This window comes from Leguminivora glycinivorella, chromosome 7 (genome assembly GCF_023078275.1).
Source record: "Leguminivora glycinivorella isolate SPB_JAAS2020 chromosome 7, LegGlyc_1.1, whole genome shotgun sequence".
NCBI classification, from domain to species: Eukaryota; Metazoa; Arthropoda; class Insecta; order Lepidoptera; family Tortricidae; genus Leguminivora; species Leguminivora glycinivorella.
In genome coordinates this window covers 13,333,297-13,351,510 of record NC_062977.1, presented here as the reverse complement: position 1 = coordinate 13,351,510, position 18,214 = coordinate 13,333,297, and the positions used below count along the sequence as shown (strand labels likewise).

General features: G+C 38.5%; 2 protein-coding genes across 3 annotated transcripts; one reads left to right on the top strand and one right to left on the bottom strand.

Annotated features, from left to right (window-relative positions):
• Positions 1-141: 141 nt before the first annotated feature.
• On the bottom strand, positions 142-4,927 carry LOC125228368. 2 transcript variants are annotated; one of them, XM_048132909.1, is made up of 3 exons: positions 3,525-3,641; positions 3,031-3,413; positions 142-401 (listed from the first exon to the last, which is right to left on the bottom strand). In XM_048132909.1, exons 1-3 carry the CDS (start codon positions 3,582-3,584, stop codon positions 323-325), a joined length of 522 nt encoding a protein of 173 aa, XP_047988866.1. In that variant the 5' UTR covers positions 3,585-3,641; the 3' UTR covers positions 142-322. The 2 variants fall into 2 exon arrangements, with proteins under 2 accessions (XP_047988866.1, XP_047988865.1); XM_048132908.1 differs by lacking the exon at positions 3,525-3,641 and adding an exon at positions 4,690-4,927 and having other exon boundaries at positions 147-401.
• Positions 4,928-9,834: 4,907 nt separating this feature from the next.
• LOC125228077 (A-kinase anchor protein 10, mitochondrial) lies at positions 9,835-12,000 on the top strand. Its single transcript, XM_048132527.1, has 3 exons — positions 9,835-10,013; positions 10,095-10,199; positions 10,422-12,000. Exons 1-3 carry the CDS (start codon positions 9,989-9,991, stop codon positions 11,909-11,911), a joined length of 1,620 nt encoding a protein of 539 aa, XP_047988484.1. The 5' UTR covers positions 9,835-9,988; the 3' UTR covers positions 11,912-12,000.
• The last annotated feature ends 6,214 nt before the right edge of the window (positions 12,001-18,214 follow it).

Genomic DNA, 18,214 nt, shown 5'->3' with positions numbered 1-18,214 from the left:
AGTAACAAGTATTAACTTCACTATATTGCTAGTGCATAATGACAAAAATATTAAACTCTATGAACAAGCATATTTTGTACAAAATAGCACAATATGCTTGGCTAGTGTGCCTGATACACAGTTTTCCTTGTATTCCTACAACCCTATAACACAATGGAATTCATACTCAAGGAAAATATGTATTTAAAACCCTAGAGAAACTTCAATTAGATTTTATTCTTGCAGTCTTTGTCACAGGTGTGTACTTAATTGATGTACACAGCTAGCACTAATTATTATTACGTTTAAAATATACATTTCAGCATGTAGTCTAGGAAATAGCTTATGTTGAGTGATTTTGATTTCTCCGATTTTCTCTCTTCAGTTTCAACCTCTGGGATAATTTAACTAATTTCAGCAACCTGTAACAGAATAAAATCTACTTAGTAGTCTCTAGGAATATTTAGAGTACTTATAACAAATAACTATGCTAGCCTATGGTGCCAGAAACATCAATAGCTTTGCATGAGAATATAAAAAAGTAGATGCATAGATGGCATCACATGAGAGCAAAAATTACATTTTTATGGCTAGAGTATTTATTGAATCCTGAAAAACTTATAGAATAAGGGAATACTGAGCATATCAAGGGAATCTAAAATAGAATCCTGAGCTCAGTGAGGAGTTTAAGTGTAATCAGTAATCACACAAGATGGAAATAATTTTGCTACTAAGTATGTTTTCACATCCATCATGTATGTCTTTCTATACAAAATGTACTGAAGAAACGACGCGGCACAGGCACGCAAGCGCGTCCGTTTCACGTCTTACGTCGTTTGTGTATTTCACTCCTTAGATAGGTAAAAAGATTATTAAATTTTAAGGCATTTTCTTATTCTAATCACCACTGCTAAAAGAATAAGCACAGATAGTCATTTAGAACTAAGTAGCTTAGCAACCCAAAAGTATAGTAGGTAAGATTTATCCGCATAATATACCAATACGACCTCCAAAGAAAGAGTATGCTCCCATCTAAAATACCGTCAACGCACCTACAAACCCGTCTGGCGCTTTTGGTATCCATGGGCAGCGGTGATCGTTTACCATCAGGCTATCCATTTGCCTCCAGTCTCATTGAAAATGATTATACTTCAGAGGGCTTATCGCAAACCATGATCGAACGTGTTGCCTCCCTGTCACACTAACGTAATACCTTACAAGTGCGACAGTCAGGGCAACACTACCTACCATAATGCAGGTTAATTTCGTAGTCTAATATAGCGCTTATCAAGTTATCAGTACCACTCCTTGACAAAATACTTACATCAGCAGTATTCGCAACAAGACAAGTTTTATGTTAGTGACATCATTAGGTACGCTGAAGTAGATGGCGTACGTCAGTCTCTCCCGGACGTTTTGAAATCTTAATACCATGCCGTTGGTAACGGAAAAAAATCGTTACATAGGTACTTCTATCACTCTTGCACAATGGATCCGCTAGCAAAGACAGAGTACTATGTAACATCAAACACTAACATACTCACCTACAAATAGCGCATATTACTTGTATTGTGTCAATTGTGTCATGTAGGTACGTAAGTGCATAAAAAACTTTGCAATTACTTTGATAAGAGTAATTGCTCGCCGAACACTTAACTGTTAAATACACAGACATTTTTTATCGCGTGAAAATTTTCAGAGAAATGAAAGAGGAAAATCTTTTTCGATATAGATATCATAGATTCTCTTGATACTTCAAAAACGATCAAGTTGCATTATATCCCGATCTGTGTGCAAAATGTACTTTTTCATCACATTTGCTGTTTAAAGGTCTCATTGCGTCTACGTGTACTGAAGCATAATGTACTATTTTATTCTCAAGGGAATAATGGATTTAGTTTTAAAAATTAATACAATCCGTACAATACTTCAGGCAAAGGATGTTTCAATCAGCCAAGGATTTTTGTGGCACAACCAAAATTTGACTATTAAGCTACAAAAGATATTATACGAAAAATGCAATTTATTTATGTTTTAGAATTATTTCAGTGTGTTTTGTATTTATTTCGTAAATTTAACTCAGATAAATCGTTATAATTTACAATCTGACAATATGTTCTCGACTCGCGCTTGACCGCGTGCCAGCGCGAGGCGCCCACCGTTGCCTAGCAACGGAGAGTACAACAGATCAAAATTAATGAATGAATGATAAATAAGTAAAAATTTAGTTCTATTATATGATTTATATGCTTTTTTGAACATTGCATTTAATGTATATGCAGGATTTTCGTGTTTCTTTTCGTTCAAAAAGTGTTTGTTATCAAAAATAATGGAATTTAATGTGAATAATCTGATATAGATGAAGATACACTACTGGTCTTTGCGCCGTCGTTGCGTTGAAGGTTTTGCCTTATGACTTTCTTTTGTATTTTTCTCTCAAATGTGATGAAAAACATTGTGTGTAACTCAGGAGGTAAGGATATTAAATACTCGTGTCTATATTCACTCCAGCCTGCGGCTGTCGTAAATATATCAGGACACTCGTATTTAATGACCCCCTTACCTCCCTTGTTGCACAATGTACTATAATTTATGCTCATGTTTTGATGTGATTTGGTTGAAGTGGTTTCCTCGTGTTGATGTGGTGAACAATGTTGTATTGCACACGGTAATTAGGAAAATTTGTTTATAATCCGCGTTATTTGCAATCATCGCAACGCGAAAAGATCTCACTTTTCTGGCCACTCGCTTCGCTCGCGTTTCTAATTATCAGGAGCGGTTAAACAATAACTTGCGCCCCCTTGTTAAATATTTATTGTTGCCCGAATATATGCAAGAGTGATAGAGCAACCTATAAAAAGTTCAAATAGCCTACGGTGCGGCGTAGACTGAATAAAAGAATTCCTTTGCTACATTTTTTTTTCTAAGATACCTAATATAAACACACCGGAAGTGTTTCGAGTGGCCTGCCTATCCTACACATGTAGGATGTAGGTACTTACCTACATACAAATATAGGTTAAAAATTAGCAAAGAATTTTATTTACTTACGCATTTCCTGTGCCTTGCAATTTGAGCTCGCAATCACCTTTGAGGTTAAGAACAAAGCCTTTTTTACATTCCGTGCTATTTGCGGTCTGTATTGTGAGGTTTTTGTCATTAGAAATTGGCACCAGTGTAGTTGCTGCGAAGACTTCGGTGCTTTTTTCTGTTGACGAAGACGTGTCTTGTTGGCTGACCGCGGTAGGTGTCGCTGTGGTCTCGGCACTCAACCACGTATCATTTTTTATTGCCTCAGTCGATAGCTCGAATACAGCGGTGGTGATTGTTGAATCATTTTCAGCATCAGTGGTCCCATTTAACGGTTTCGGTGTTGTAGAACCGTTTTGCGGTTTTATCGTCATCTCTGAGTAATCGTAGGCATAGTCGTAATCCTGAAATAGTGATAAATATTCGGTTAAAATTGAAGATGTAGACGGTCAACCAAAACTTGGTACTCTTGGTAGGTACTAAAAAGGCGTCAAATTTTTTAAATGTGGGCTTACCGGCCAATTGTTTTCATAAAAAACGCGTGCCTTCCTAAACCTTGACGTTGGCGGAATCATCTACGAGTTCTACGAGCCATAACACGTAAAAAAATATTGAAAATGTAGGGGCGAAGGTTTAATTCCCATAGAAAATTTTAATTTTAACCGTCGATAAGGTATACTACGCAAATAATTCCATAATCCGTTGCGAATTAAGGTCGAGTGATTAAGAAGTGTATGGAAAGTAAAGATAAGAATTTTCCAAGGCAGAGTGCGTTCTTATTAGTTTTACTACAAAAGTTAATATTTTTCTCGTATGGGTGTGGTGAACAATTTTGTATTTCACTCGGTGGCAAATTTTTTAACCTTCATTTCTTGAAGCAAGTGGAATCTTGAGCAATGCTGGAACCAATGTTGGAACTTGGAATCTTTCACTTGCGTATCCATATTTGGTGCGGTTAAACAACAATTTTGCCCCCTTTGCGAAACAAATTACTATTGCTCCCTTAACTACTAATAAAAACTAATCTTTTTATACTAATAAAAACCGGCCAAGAGCGTGTCGGGCCACGCTCAGTGTAGGGTTCCGTAGTTTTTTGTATTTTTTTCAAAAACTGTTCAATCTATCAAGTTCAAAATAATTTCCTAATTTTCCTAGAAAGTCTTTATAGAGTTCTACTTTTGTGATTATTTCATATTTTTTAAACTTATGGTTCAAAAGTTTTTTTTACTTGTAGAGCGATTATTTCCGAAAATATTAACAATATCAAAAAAATATTTTAGTAAACCTCTATTCATTTTTAAATACCTATCCAACAATATATCACACGTTAGGGTTGAAATGAAAAAAAAAACACTCCCCACTTTACGTATAGGGGACCCCCTAATAAAAACTATTTAATATGTATTCCCTACAGCTCCTTGTAACGTTGGCTGAGTATAATATTTATATATGTATACATAGGTATGTAGCCGGTAGACATACCTATGTACCTACTTGCCTATCTAATTTTCTAAAGTGCCGCATATATGTTTCGGGGAACACATGTCATGTCAGTAAACCGCCTACAGCCGCTTTGTAATAAACTCTAGAGCACTAAAACAGGCCAAAATACCATACAGTGCCTAAAAGCTAATAAACTAAGACGGGGAGTAATTTTTTTTTTATGAAAAAATCTCTTACCACATATTCTTCTTTGCCGCCTTTCATCAAAGCAATGATGTGGATATCCTTCAAATCTACTTGCACGTTCAAGTCCCCGGTCTGACGCTGATCAAACGAAGCCGAGTCAACATAAGTCGATAAAATGGGTAATAACAACAAAATAGATTTTGCGCACATTTTGTAAGCTTGCAAAGTGGAGTCTGGTGAAGTGGCCCCGAGTCCCGCGAGCAGGCGACTGGCTGAGCTAAGCCTGCCCTGCGCGCCTCTGGACACCAAGTTATTTCCAACAACATAACAGTTCTTTCCAGTAATCGTGGGAAGGTCGATAGCCTCCGCTAGTGCACTGCGTCCTCAGATTGCGTAAGGACCGTGGATAATCTGCCCAATGAACCGTTAAAACTAACAGAAGTTTTATGGAATCGCAACACTCGATGGGCTAAGGAGCAAATCCATTATCAACGTTTTTATTATTTTGTAATATTAGTTTTCATTTAAAAAATGCCGTTCTAGATTTTATTAATTTTTAGCTTTTTTATCTGTAACATTAGTTTAGTCTAACTTTAGCCCTCTATAGAGTCCACGTACCTACGAGACAGACAAAATATATATACTTAAGGTACAGCGGGATAAATCTCGACTGGGGGGCAAATGTAACTCGTCCATTTTTTCCATGTTTTTTGCTTTATTAAATAGAGTGTCCTCCTGTTATATATGGTAGGCGTGTTCAGTGGATACATGTAGAACTCAACATCATAGTGTAATAATGAAAAAAAATGGATCAGTTACAATTGCCCCCCGTCGAGATTTGCCCCACTGTACCTTAGTTGTTTTGTTATAGAAAAAGTTTTTATTTGCACTAACATACATTTTAGTACTTAAATGATATGGTACTTAATATACTATATACATATTAGTTCGATAACTAGCCTATAATGATAAAAGTTGTAATATAATATCGCAATATTTATAAAAGTCTGTATATATATGCGTAGGTATTTTCAGAAAACCGTAATTTGTAACATGCTCGTACTTAATCTTAATTTTCTTAATATTTATTACTTTATTTATTTCACAATGATAAATTTCAGTATAAATTATTCTATAGGTATAAGTATATCGTTAATAGGTATATCAAATTAGTTCATGATATCTAGTCTGGAATCTGGAATGTTCTCGAAAGGTCGAAAGATAATTGAGTGTTTACTGTATACATACTTACATATGTAATAGCCCAAGACAGGAATAGTTACAGAAGTACACATCCTATAGCTAGGATAGGCACTCAACCAGGCTGCTTTGCCCCGACTGGTGTAGTCAAACCCGTTGGGAACCCGAGATGGTATTTAAATGGCTGGCTATAGTAAGATTAGTAAGCATCTATTATGTCATAAAGCTATATATCTACGCCTAAGCTTCATTTAATTCACTTATATTCATTATATAGATTGTCAAGGTACTTGAGTGGCCTAGGTGTTTCGTTACATTTATTTGTAATGGCTGGCTAACGAAGGTGGTTGATGGGGTCATCAGTTTTATTCATATAAGGCGCCCTGCTCAAACTAGAGTCCTACGCTAGACTACGCTAAAACGAGAAGATTGAGGAGAGTGTGGGAGGGCCAGTAACCTGCAGCTCCAACTCCAGGGAATTGGGCTGGCTGAATGAACGCATCATCAGATCGACAGCCCACTTGTATCCGGCCAGGCGTCCTACACAACATCTAGACTACGATAGGCTTTTTGGAAAGCGCCGAAGGTAACGATTTGGCCATTTTTTATTTATCTGCCCCTAGAACGCTCATAATGTGAGACGTGTCTAGACTTAGGGTCAATAGAGTCTTTTTTCGCTCTTATACAGCACCCTTCATTAATTTGAAATCGAGGGATGATCTTCCAAGACCGTTATTACCTACATAGCAGAGTGGTAGCTTCCCTCTCTAGCTCATCTCCAAAGTACACCCTGTATATTGCGCAGATATCAACCTCGTTTCTGCTAATTCCGCGTAGACGGAAGATCAAGTCGATCGAGAAGATCAACAGATCGTTATTAAGTTTGTGGGAGGACTTTCCCAAATCTCCTTGATGGAAGGGCGTTTGCTGGCGTTGGTTCGTAAATCAGGCCAAACTATTCTTTTTGGTGAAAGGGTTCGGAAGACATCGTACACTGTACAAGAAGAAGAAATACAGTGTGCTGCAAAAGTGTACCTATGGCAAATTTATCAATTCATTCATTCATAATTTCGCAGCTCACTGTCTTCTCCGGGCATTAACTTAGCGATTGGCAACAGAAACTAGATATGTTAACATCGCACATGCACACTCGTATAGTTTAACTAACAACTGTTATTCAATTACTGCTTTACTTTATTCGTTGTAATTGTAAAGATCTAAGTATAACACCTGCTAGCTTATCTAAAACAGAATTTCCGCTAGATTGCAGATTTCCTGATGGCTTTACAGCGTTTGTATGCAATTTCTCGGATGGCGTAGCAAACAGGATTGCAATATGCGGTCGACAGGCGTTTCAAACGTATTATTTGTAAGTAGGTACCTAGAAGACTTGAAGGGTTGAAGGTAATATAGGTATCGAGTTTGCCTAAGGGTGCGCGCCCACGGGCGACAAAGTTGCTCGGCGACTTACGTATTTGTATGAAAAGTTGCGTCGCTTCGTGAGCGCACTTTCATACTAGCCCATGGTCGCGACAAATAAGTCGCCCGCGGGCGCACCCTCTAAGGCTCCGCGCACACGGGCGACAAAGTTGCTCGGCAACTTTCGTATTTGTATGAAAAGTTGCGTCGCCTCGTGTGCGCACCTTCATACTAGCCCATAGACCGAGCGACGGAGACAAAACAGTTTTGTCGCCCGTGTGCGCGGAGTCTAAATCGAATGTGATTATATTGAGTTGTGTTTCATAGACCGTAAATAAGTTAATGTTAATTTGTCAAAGTATGCTTACCTAATAATAAACTAGGTATAACCAGCATATGTTAGGTGAATTCCTAAAATCTCGCTACCTATAATTACCAGCAAAAAAGCACGCTGATGGTACTGTAATTCAGACCATAAGTGTAGCAACGATTTTTGTCATCAGATTTCGAGAAATGTACGAAAACTTGCGCTGAACGGAAATTAGCACAATTTATATGGCCCTTACCTTACTGTTTTAGCAATATAGTCCAAAATCTAGGTAGGTACCATACAAACTGCCTCCGAGTTCGGCGCGCTCACGATCGTCCTGAGTATAGAGGTAGACGATCAAGCAAATGTTGTCACTAATAAAGGGTGGTAAATTTGATAAATATAAAATTAATTTTTATGAAGCAGAAACGTCTGCTAACGATTCTAAACATTTTTATATTAAAGGAAAAAATGGAAAAATTTACGCTTCCGGCGGGACTTGAACCCGCACCATTTTTGCAATCCGTGCAATGCTCTTACCAATTGAGCTACGGAAGCCACGCCGGACTTCGTAAATCTTTCCATGCCTTTCCTTTTTGTACACACGTCTTGGGGTGACGTCTAGCGCCATCTACCGACAGACTATTACATCTTGTAACGGCACTGGAGTCTCAAGTTATATTGAGAATTCACCAGTAACAATGTGCTAACCCATACTAAATTAATTTTTATTAAGCAGAAATTAATAAAAATTAATTTATACAACTAGGGAACAAATCAAATTATTTTATTGAATATTTTTCGATTTGTTCTTTTTTTCAAGTAGTCACACTACTATATATAAATTACAAATTTAAATAGATATCATACACGAAAGAAAAAACGACAAGGCCCACTGGTGGCCGAGCCGGGAATCGAACCCGGGTCTTCAGCTTACGCGGCTAAATCTAATCTAATCTATTTAAATTTGTAATTTATATATAGTAGTGTGACTACTTGAAAAAAAGAACAAATCGAAAAATATTCAATAAAATAATTTGATTTGTTCCCTAGTTGTATAGATGGCAGCACCATCTCTCTCGCTATATCGTAATCCTGCAAAGGATTCGTATAGGAGGTGCAAGCACTAATTGCTCGCCCTTAGAGTTGGTCAAAGGCGCCTAGCCTTATCAGAGATAACATACACTAGAGAAATTTCGTCGGGTACCACGGCGGGCGGGTGGTCTAGTGGTGAAGACGTTAGCCGCGTAAGCTGAAGACCCGGGTTCGATTCCCGGCTCGGCCACCAGTGGGCCTTGTCGTTTTTTCTTTCGTGTATGATATCTATTTAAATTTGTAAAAATTAATTTAGTATGGGTTAGCACATTGTTACTGGTGAATTCTCAATATAACTTGAGACTCCAGTGCCGTTACAAGATGTAATAGTCTGTCGGTAGATGGCGCTAGACGTCACCCCAAGACGTGTGTACAAAAAGGAAAGGCATGGAAAGATTTGCGAAGTCCGGCGTGGCTTCCGTAGCTCAATTGGTAAGAGCATTGCACGGATTGCAAAAATGGTGCGGGTTCAAGTCCCGCCGGAAGCGTAAATTTTTCCATTTTTTCCTTTAATATAAAAATGTTTAGAATCGTTAGCAGACGTTTCTGCTTAATAAAAATTAATTTAGTATGGGTTAGCACATTGTTACTGGTGAATTCTCAATATAACTTGAGACTCCAGTGCCGTTACAAGATGTAATAGTATGTCAGTAGATGACGCTAGACGTCACCCCAAGACGTGTGTACAAAAAGGAAAGGCATGGAAAGATTTGCGAAGTCCGGCGTGGCTTCCGTAGCTCAATTGGTAAGAGCATTGCACGGATTGCAAAAATGGTGCGGGTTCAAGTCCCGCCGGAAGCGTAAATTTTTCCATTTTTTCCTTTAATATAAAAATGTTGATAAATATAGGGCTCGATGGCCAATTGTCTTCATAAAACTCGTGCCTTCCTAATCCTTGACGATGGCGGAATCATCGACGAGCCGTAACACTTAAAAAAAGGTTTCATTCCCATAGAAAATTTGAATTCTGCGTTTTTTTTAGTGACACCCAAACATGGTTCACTTCGCACCCCAGAGTTTGGGCTTTTCACATTTGTTGCTATTTCGTGTCATCGCAACGCGTAAATCTAATTGGCCCTTTAAGCTGGCAACCGTATAATAACAAAATTATATTTTACTCTGGAAACATTAGTCCACACGTCAAATGTGATTACATTACATAGTCTGTGGGTCGTCCAGCAAATCAGTCAAAGTAGAAAATTGTTTTCATCTTCCTTACATTATTATTGTTTACGTCTACCTGAGAGCTATTAAACCACTTATGAAGAACCCTATTATTTCGTCTACTGCTTCTGTTACCACGTCTGACATATTTGAATCAGTAAAATGATAAAATTTTGGAAGAGCGCAGGTAAACATTGAAGTGAAACTAGTCACGTAAAGTTTATATCGGTGTTGTAATAACTGTGCCTTATCGTGCCTATTGTTTCAGCAAAAGGAAAAACTGGTTGTCCAGTACGGCCACCTGAAACGAACGCCGTGGACAGTTCCGGTAGCAAAACTTATTTAGACACGCATATAGACAGTGAACTGCAAGGTAGGTGGTAAACATTTTTTGTCATTACCCGTAGACGTTTTCTTACAAAATTTGTACATTTAATGTGAAAAGTAACATTGTCGAACACACACGGTTTTGCGTTCCTTTTCCTTTGCTTAAATCCTGAACTAACTCAAACGAAGTTTAAAAACATTAAATTCCGAAAAAAAGTGTAATGTGAGAAGATATATTATCCTAACACAAAGATTTTTTTTATTGCAGAAAACTCGCGGATATTTCAAAAAAAATCGAAATTGAATTTAAGTGTACATGACATACTTGTAGATAAGAAAGCTATTAAATACTTTATTCAATTTATGGAAACTATTGGCCAGCATGTTCTTGTTAAATGTTGGTTGGAAATGGACAACTTTAAAGCCCTTGTTTTGCAAAACAGTTCAAATGGTGAAATTGACAATCATTGGAAACTGAGCAGAACAAAAAGTTTTGATCTGCAGTGCAACTCCCACAGTAAGCCGCCTCCTTCACATGCGTCACAAAGATTCAGCTGGACTGAAGACAGTGCTAATGCCTGTAAACATAACATGCAAGAATGTTCCACAAGTTCTCTCGGGAACCTGGCAGAACACTCTGCATTAGAAAATGTTTCTGATCATAAAAGTAAACATTATAACCCAACCGAAGAAGCCATCAATTTATTTAAAAAATATATAGCACTAGAAGCACCCCATCAACTAGACTTACCAGATAGTTTAAGGAAAACAGTAATAACAAATATATGCCATCCTGGAGGGCAAATAAAGGAAGATTGCTTTAAGCCAGTTGAAGATGAACTGTTCAATCAAATTGAACAGAAATATTTTAAGGACTTTCAGAACAGTCCACTCTACATTAAGGCACAAATAGATATATTGACCAGTGGCTCTCTAGGACTGGAAGACATTTTGTATAATGAAGCCATATTATTTTATTTTATGGAGTATTTGGAGCAGGAATCATGCAGTATTTTACTAGAATTTCTTATGGCTGTAATGCATTTCAGGGATAACTTAATAAATGCCAACTCCACCAGCCCAGAGCAAGCTCAAATGGATGCAATTGTTCTTTATGACAAGTATTTTTCACTACAAGCAACAAGTCCTATTGGCTTCCCCACAAATATTAGGTCTACAATTGAGAGTGACATTTGCAGAGAAGGTGGACCTCTTCCAACGTGCTTTGATGTACCTTATCAAATTGTATTCAATACCCTAACCCGCTATGTAAAAGCATTTTTAGAATCTGAATTATATTATAAGTATCTCTCTGAAATGATCCACTCTGTAGATGTTATGTGGTCTGCTAATCATAAGTCACATTCTGATTGCAGCAGTGAATTTAGTTTAAGCACTCAAAATACTCTACTCGCTATGGGTGATCCCATCTTCCGTAAAAAGAAACGTAACCATTCCGTGCCTGACATGACAATAGACTCTAACCAGCTTTATAATGCAGACTCATTATGGCAGAGGAAGAGGTATGATGGTTTGATCCTTGGCAGAGTGAATAGTTTGGGCCGATTCGAATCGAAATTTGAACCTGATCCAGACAAAAAAGATAAATCGGTTTTAAAGAAAATGGTCAGTCGATTTGTGCCAATTAATACGTCTAAAGTCGACGAAGAAATGGCCTGGCAAATCGCTCATATGATCGTCAAAGACGTGACCGACCTGACTATGGCCCCACCAGAAAACGAACGTGATGATGTATGAACATGTGATAGTTATTGTTTAAAAGTATATTTTGTAAATGATTATGTATAGAATACGTATAAAATAAAAATTAACATATAAATAAGGTATGACTTTTATCCTTTCACTTTTACGTATAGGTACCTACTATAAGAGATTTATAACCCAGTAACTATAAATAACCAGTACCTATGTACCTACCACCACGGAATGCCAAAAAAGCGAGATTACATCATTCCTTCGATAAGTAGATACCTACTCCGACTCTAGATCAGTCAATGAATGCTCAAAAGGGGGGTCTAGGTGGAATGGCCGAAAGCAGAAAGTTTCACTACGGGATGTTGTTAGGGATAGTCAGGAGACATACATACTAAAAGTCCTCGGACTTTGGACCTGAGCTCGAAGAGGGGGGGGATGAAAAAGGTCCCATTTTTTGGTTTTTTGCTCATATTTCAAAAACTATGCGTCATACGAAATTTTGGTTTACTACACTTTGAAAGCTTATAAAATTCTCTATAACTTTGGTCTAAAAACATTTTTTCTATTCTTAACCGTTGTCTAGGTATGAGCTCCTAAAAACTGACAATTTTTAAAAAATCGTCATCCCCCCACTTTTTACTTCATACATTGCTCCATATCTCGAAAAATATTTATCTTAGACAAAAGTTTTCCTCAGAAATCTTGTAGACCATTCAATCACCTTTCATAATATGTGCACATGTGCTTATGTGTCACGACCGTTTAATAATTATACGACTTTAAAAAAAAAATGGTATTTGAGCAATTTTTTCAGTGAACGAAAAGAAGCAACAAATATTATGTATGTGATATAAACGTGTAAAATATGTATTTAATGAACTGGATTGTATTACGATGCTGTATAAAGGCATTTACATAACCGGTAACAATAATTATAATTAGCTACACTACACATAAAAAAAGATGGCCCAGAAGACAGTTAGTAGTATATCGATACCTTCTAAGTATACTTACTGAGACTGAGGCAAGTGACAATTTTCAATTTTACTAGGTACATTTACCTTCCACGGAAAATTCATGCTGAAATTCGCATTAGTTTTGGAAATAAAATTTTCTTCAGAAATCTTGTAGACCATTCAATCACGTTTCATAATATGTGCACATATGCTTATATGTCATGTACCGTTGAATAATTATACGACTTTAAAAAAAATCAATTTGAGCAATTTTGATTGAATAATGAACTTGATTGAATTACGATGCTGTATAAATGCATTTATACAACAGGTAACAATACACTTAGCTATACGTAAAGGCCTTCTCACACCCACATCTACCACTACTACAATCTGTGGTGCACCGGCAAAATATTAACTTCAGTATTTCTTCCGGAGCAGCTGGTAAGTACTTTGATTTGCACATGAATCAGTAAGTTGCTTTCGTTCCGTGCCCATCCCCATTGTTCAGCATAAATATCGCATCCAAGCCAAGTCTGCACCTGGTGGTATGTGCGGAATGAGTGCTCCATCGCTTCTCCTTCAGTTGGTGCGAGGGACGAAATGTCTTGTTTTACTTTAGATACGGACTGGAGGAAGCGCTGATATCTGAAGTCATACAGAGAGGTCTCGTGCTTTGCTCCATATACCATCTAAAAAGCAAACACTTTCACTGTCTTTAATGTCAGCAGATGATGCAGAGGGATTCGAAAATACAGGGGTTTTCAAATAAAGTTTGCAGAAACCAACTTACTTCTCCGAAATGCTGCTGAGGTGGTGTCACATCCCGTGAAGGCATGTAGAAAGAGTACGTCCTTTAGGCCTATCTGTTGCATCTCCTGACTCGAATAATGGGCGGTAGGGAATTTGCCTCTGTTATAGGTTTAACTAACATAATGTCTTGGTCTGGTGGAGCCCATGCGGACCAACACTGAGGAAGCAGCGATGGAGCACTCATTCCACACATACCACCAGGTTCAGACTTGGCTTAGATGCAATATTTATGCTGAGCAATGGGGATGGGCACGGAACGAAAGCAACTTACTGATTCATGTGCACATCAAAGTACTTACCAGCTGCCCCGGAAGAAATACTGAAGTTAATATTTTGCCGGTGCACCACAGATTGTACACTGAGAGAAATTTGCATTGTGAATTTAACAAGTTCGACTTGTTGCGGTTTATCCGTTTGAATCAGCCAAACGTATGTTTAAAACAATATGTGTCAGGTTGTTTTTATAAAATCGACTTGTTGATTCAAATATATTGCCGATTCAAATGACAAGTAGCTTGTTGTTTGAACCAAAGAGCACGTAGGCGCTATTTTAACCAAAAACTTGTTGAACGAACATGAAAACTGTTTGTTTTTTCTCTCAGTGTAGTAGTGGTAGATGTGGGTGTGAGAAGGCCTTTACGTATAGCTAAGTGTATTGTTACCTGTTGTATAAATGCATTTATACAGCATCGTATCGTAATACAATCAAGTTCATTACATATTATTAGTTGTATTAGTATCAGTATTCCACACTTTTTTTACCTCCCTCCACTATGACTGCACGGGGTACAGTTGTGCATGTGACTTGTCTCAGTATACCTACACTGTTCTATATTAAAGAATATGTTAGTTTCATCAGTATACGTCACTTTATTTCCAAAACTAATGCGAATTTCAGCATGAATTTTCCGTGGAAGGTAAATGTACCTAGTAAAATTGAAAATTGTCACTTGTCTCAGTCTCAGTAAGTATACTTAGGAGGTATCGATATACTACTAACTGTCTTCTGGGCCAATTTTTTTATGTGTAGCTAATTATAATTATTTTTACCTGTTATGTAAATGTCTTTATACAGCATCGTAATACCACCAGAGGGCGCTGCAAGCGTTAACTGACGAAATTTAAACAGCTCTCCGGTTTTATTTTTGTTTTTATTAATTATACATAGTTTTAAGTGACATTTTCTATTATTTTAATTAGTTTGACACTAAATTTTCAATAAAAAATATTAATTTCTGTGAAAAATGGCACCAGCGAAGAGCAAATCGACCACCAACACTACGGCGGCGGCGGTTAACAGGTTGGTGGAAACAATTTCTATCCTACAAACTGAAATTACGGGCATGAGAGACAAGATAGATCACTGTCATACTATAATTTTGGAGCAGCAAAAAGTACTCACCAGCCAGAACGAGAATATCCAGACCATCCTGAGAGCGATCACGGGCACTAGCATTCAGCCGTTACAATTATTCAAAACGCCACAACACCTTTCACTCAATGAGTCTGGGCCCGAGGGCATTGTCTCACTGTCCGATGATCAGATATCATATGATAAAACCACTGTTACACCGCCGCCACAACCACAACCACCAACACTCCTGTCTGCCGCGGCAGCAGCGGGCCCACCTGAGCCCAGGCCCAAAGCTCGCCGGGCCCGCCAGAATCACGTACCGAACACGACCCCGCAGCTGCTTAGCGGGCCGCCTGTAGCTAAGGAAACGGCTCCCCAGTACACCACGCCGATGAAACAACCACTTGGGACGGCAACTGTAGCTTCACCAGTACTAGTACCAGTGACGTCTACACAACACACGGCACAACATCAGCCGGCAGCACCTCTCACGGCTACAGCATCAGCACCGAAGGCTGTTCACACCACTGACTCCTGCCCAACGTCGAGTGAGCGGGCCACCCTAGGCCTACGTGCTGCTGGTCCCAGGGTCACAAGTCTGCATGTGTTCAACCTCAGCGAGGACACCACCGTGACCGACGTGATACAGCATGCGCAGCGTCTGGGCGTCCCGACACCTGTGTGCGAGCAGCTGGTGGTCACCAGAGGTAGATACGCGTCGTTCCGACTTGATGTGCCAGCCGAAAACCAGAAGGTCGTGCGTGACGTTAAAAATTGGCCATCAGGTGTGTCAATTCGTTTGTTTAATGTAGTAAATTCAAAAAACTTGCAAGCAAACCGAAATCAACTAAGACACAAGTAGAATCTAAATTTGTAATTATTCACCAAAACACGAGATCCATAAACGGCAAAACATCACTAATTGACTTACTAACCGCCACAGAAAATCCACACGTTATAGGATTTAGTGAAATCTGGTGCCGTAAAAATGAGATTGAGCGAGTGAAATTGAGAGGGTATTCCTTGGCGAACTTTTATTGTCGTACCCACATCGGTCATGGCGGTACCGCGCTGTATGTACGGAACGGTACAGACTATCGAGTTCGAAATGACCTTCACTGTTTCGCTGTACAATTTCATTTTGAATATGCAGTTATAGAAATTACTTGTTTGAAATTGATTATTATTGTTTTATATAGAACTGGAAATGGACATTTTGATATTTATTTGGAAAAACTTGAATTATTGTTAAAAATGATAACTGACGAAAACAAAAGGTTTCTCATAATGGGCGACCATAACGTGGATTATTTAACTGATAACAGCATGAAACGACGCACTAACGATGTGTTATCATGTTATGGATGTCAGAATGTAGTATCGTTTCCTACTCGCGTGACTGCGGACTGTGCGTCGTCCATCGACTGCGGGATATCGAACTGCGCGAGCGACATGCTGTCAGTATCGCCGATCGATACCGCGATAAGCGACCACAGCGCGCAGCGATACGAGTTAACTATGAACCACGGAACACGAAACGTATTATATCACGGAGTAGTTGAGCGTCGTTTATTTAATGAAGAATCCATTTTATTATTTTATTCTGACATTATTAATCATGATTTTAATTTTATATATAATAATTGCCTTGACATTAACTATAAATTTAATAAATTAATTAATATATTAATACGTTATATTGACATCCATTTCCCAATTAAAAAATCCAGTGCAAAAAAAAGTCTAGGGTGCCTTGGATGACTGATGAACTGGCGGAGTTAATTAGTAAGCACGGCGATCTTCATGAAATGAGACGTCAATATCCCAACAACCCCATACTTTTGGAATGTATTGACCACTACTCTAAGCTAATCAAGTCCACAACGTTAAAAGCCCGTCAAAATTGTATAGAAAATAGACTTATGAGTAGTGGAAACCAATCGAAAGAAATTTGGAAAATTGTAAATGAAGAAGTAGGTACAAAATCGAGATCTGAATGCATTTCTTTACGTGACCCGACATCAAACCAAATAATAGAAGGAAAGAACTTAACAAACACATTTAATTCTCATTTTCTTACTGTAGCCTCTAAGTACGTAATACGAAGTGATATGTCAAAGTCCACAGATTATGTACGTATGTATTTAGGAACGTCTGACGTGCCTGAATTTACTCTGCCAGTAGTCACTCGCGAGACCTTGGACAAGGCTTTTCAGCCAATGCTAAGAAAGCGTAATACTGCAGATGCCTTCGATATTTCCCCAAATGTCCTTTACTGGATATGGCCTGTGGTTGGCGACGTGCTTGTCGTCCTCATAAACCAGATGTTCGAAACTGGTACATATCCTGATGTTTTGAAAAGCACTAGGGTATGTCCGGTTTTTAAAGGCAAGGGTGACAGGTGTGATGTCAATAACTATAGGCCTATTACAATAGTACCGACATTATCAAAAATAGTTGAATCTGTCTTGTCGTCCCATCTAATGAGTCACGTGGAATCGAACAACCTGCTTACGAACAACCAATTTGCGTACAGGCAGAAAATGTCAACCACCTCCGCGGCGTACAGGATGTTCGATTGCATCGTGACTGGGATGGACGATAGGAATAAAATGGCTGGAATATTGTGTGATCTGTCGAAGGCATTTGACGTAATAGATCACAAGTTGTTATTGAATAAGTTAACCTTTTATGGCGTCCAAAACCAAGCACACTCACTGTTTTCGTCCTTTTTGTCAGGCCGCAAACAAGTAGTCAAAATACTTGCGGAAGGAAAGCAGTTGCAATCTGACGTGGGGGATATAAATATTGGTATTCCGCAGGGCTCAGCCCTCGGAAACACATTATTTCTGTTATTTATAAATGACCTGCCGTCGAACATTGCAACTGGTTTGTCTGTATTGTTTGCGGATGACACCACCGTGTTGGTAAGTGCAGACTCTTACGACCAGCTGAGCATAAAGATCAGCGATGCGTGTACCGAGTTACAAACTTGGTTTTCAGCAAATGGGCTCTTACTTAACTGCACCAAATCAAATGTAATGCTGTTCTCTGGTCGGAGGGTCCCACTGCCACCGTGTATGGCTAGCTGTCCGATGCCACTATGCAACGAGAGTAAGTTCCTTGGCTTTATGGTCGACTCTAATCTGAATTGGAAGTGCCACGTCGACAGTGTTTGTAGTAGGTTGGGTAGTGCTGTCTTTGCGTTGCGAAAACTAAAAC

Coding starts and splice junctions, on each gene's coding strand:
- LOC125228368 (XM_048132908.1), bottom strand. CDS start 4,848: ATGTGCGCAAAATCTATTTTGTTGTTATTACCCATTTTATCGACTTAT. Junction 3,414..4,689: donor GCGGCAAAGAAGAATATGTG/GTAAGAGATTTT, acceptor TCACTATTTCAG/GATTACGACTATGCCTACGA. Junction 402..3,030: donor TTGCAAGGCACAGGAAATGC/GTAAGTAAATAA, acceptor ATTCTGTTACAG/GTTGCTGAAATTAGTTAAAT.
- LOC125228077 (XM_048132527.1), top strand. CDS start 9,989: ATGATAAAATTTTGGAAGAGCGCAG. Junction 10,014..10,094: donor AAAATTTTGGAAGAGCGCAG/GTAAACATTGAA, acceptor CTATTGTTTCAG/CAAAAGGAAAAACTGGTTGT. Junction 10,200..10,421: donor TATAGACAGTGAACTGCAAG/GTAGGTGGTAAA, acceptor TTTTTATTGCAG/AAAACTCGCGGATATTTCAA.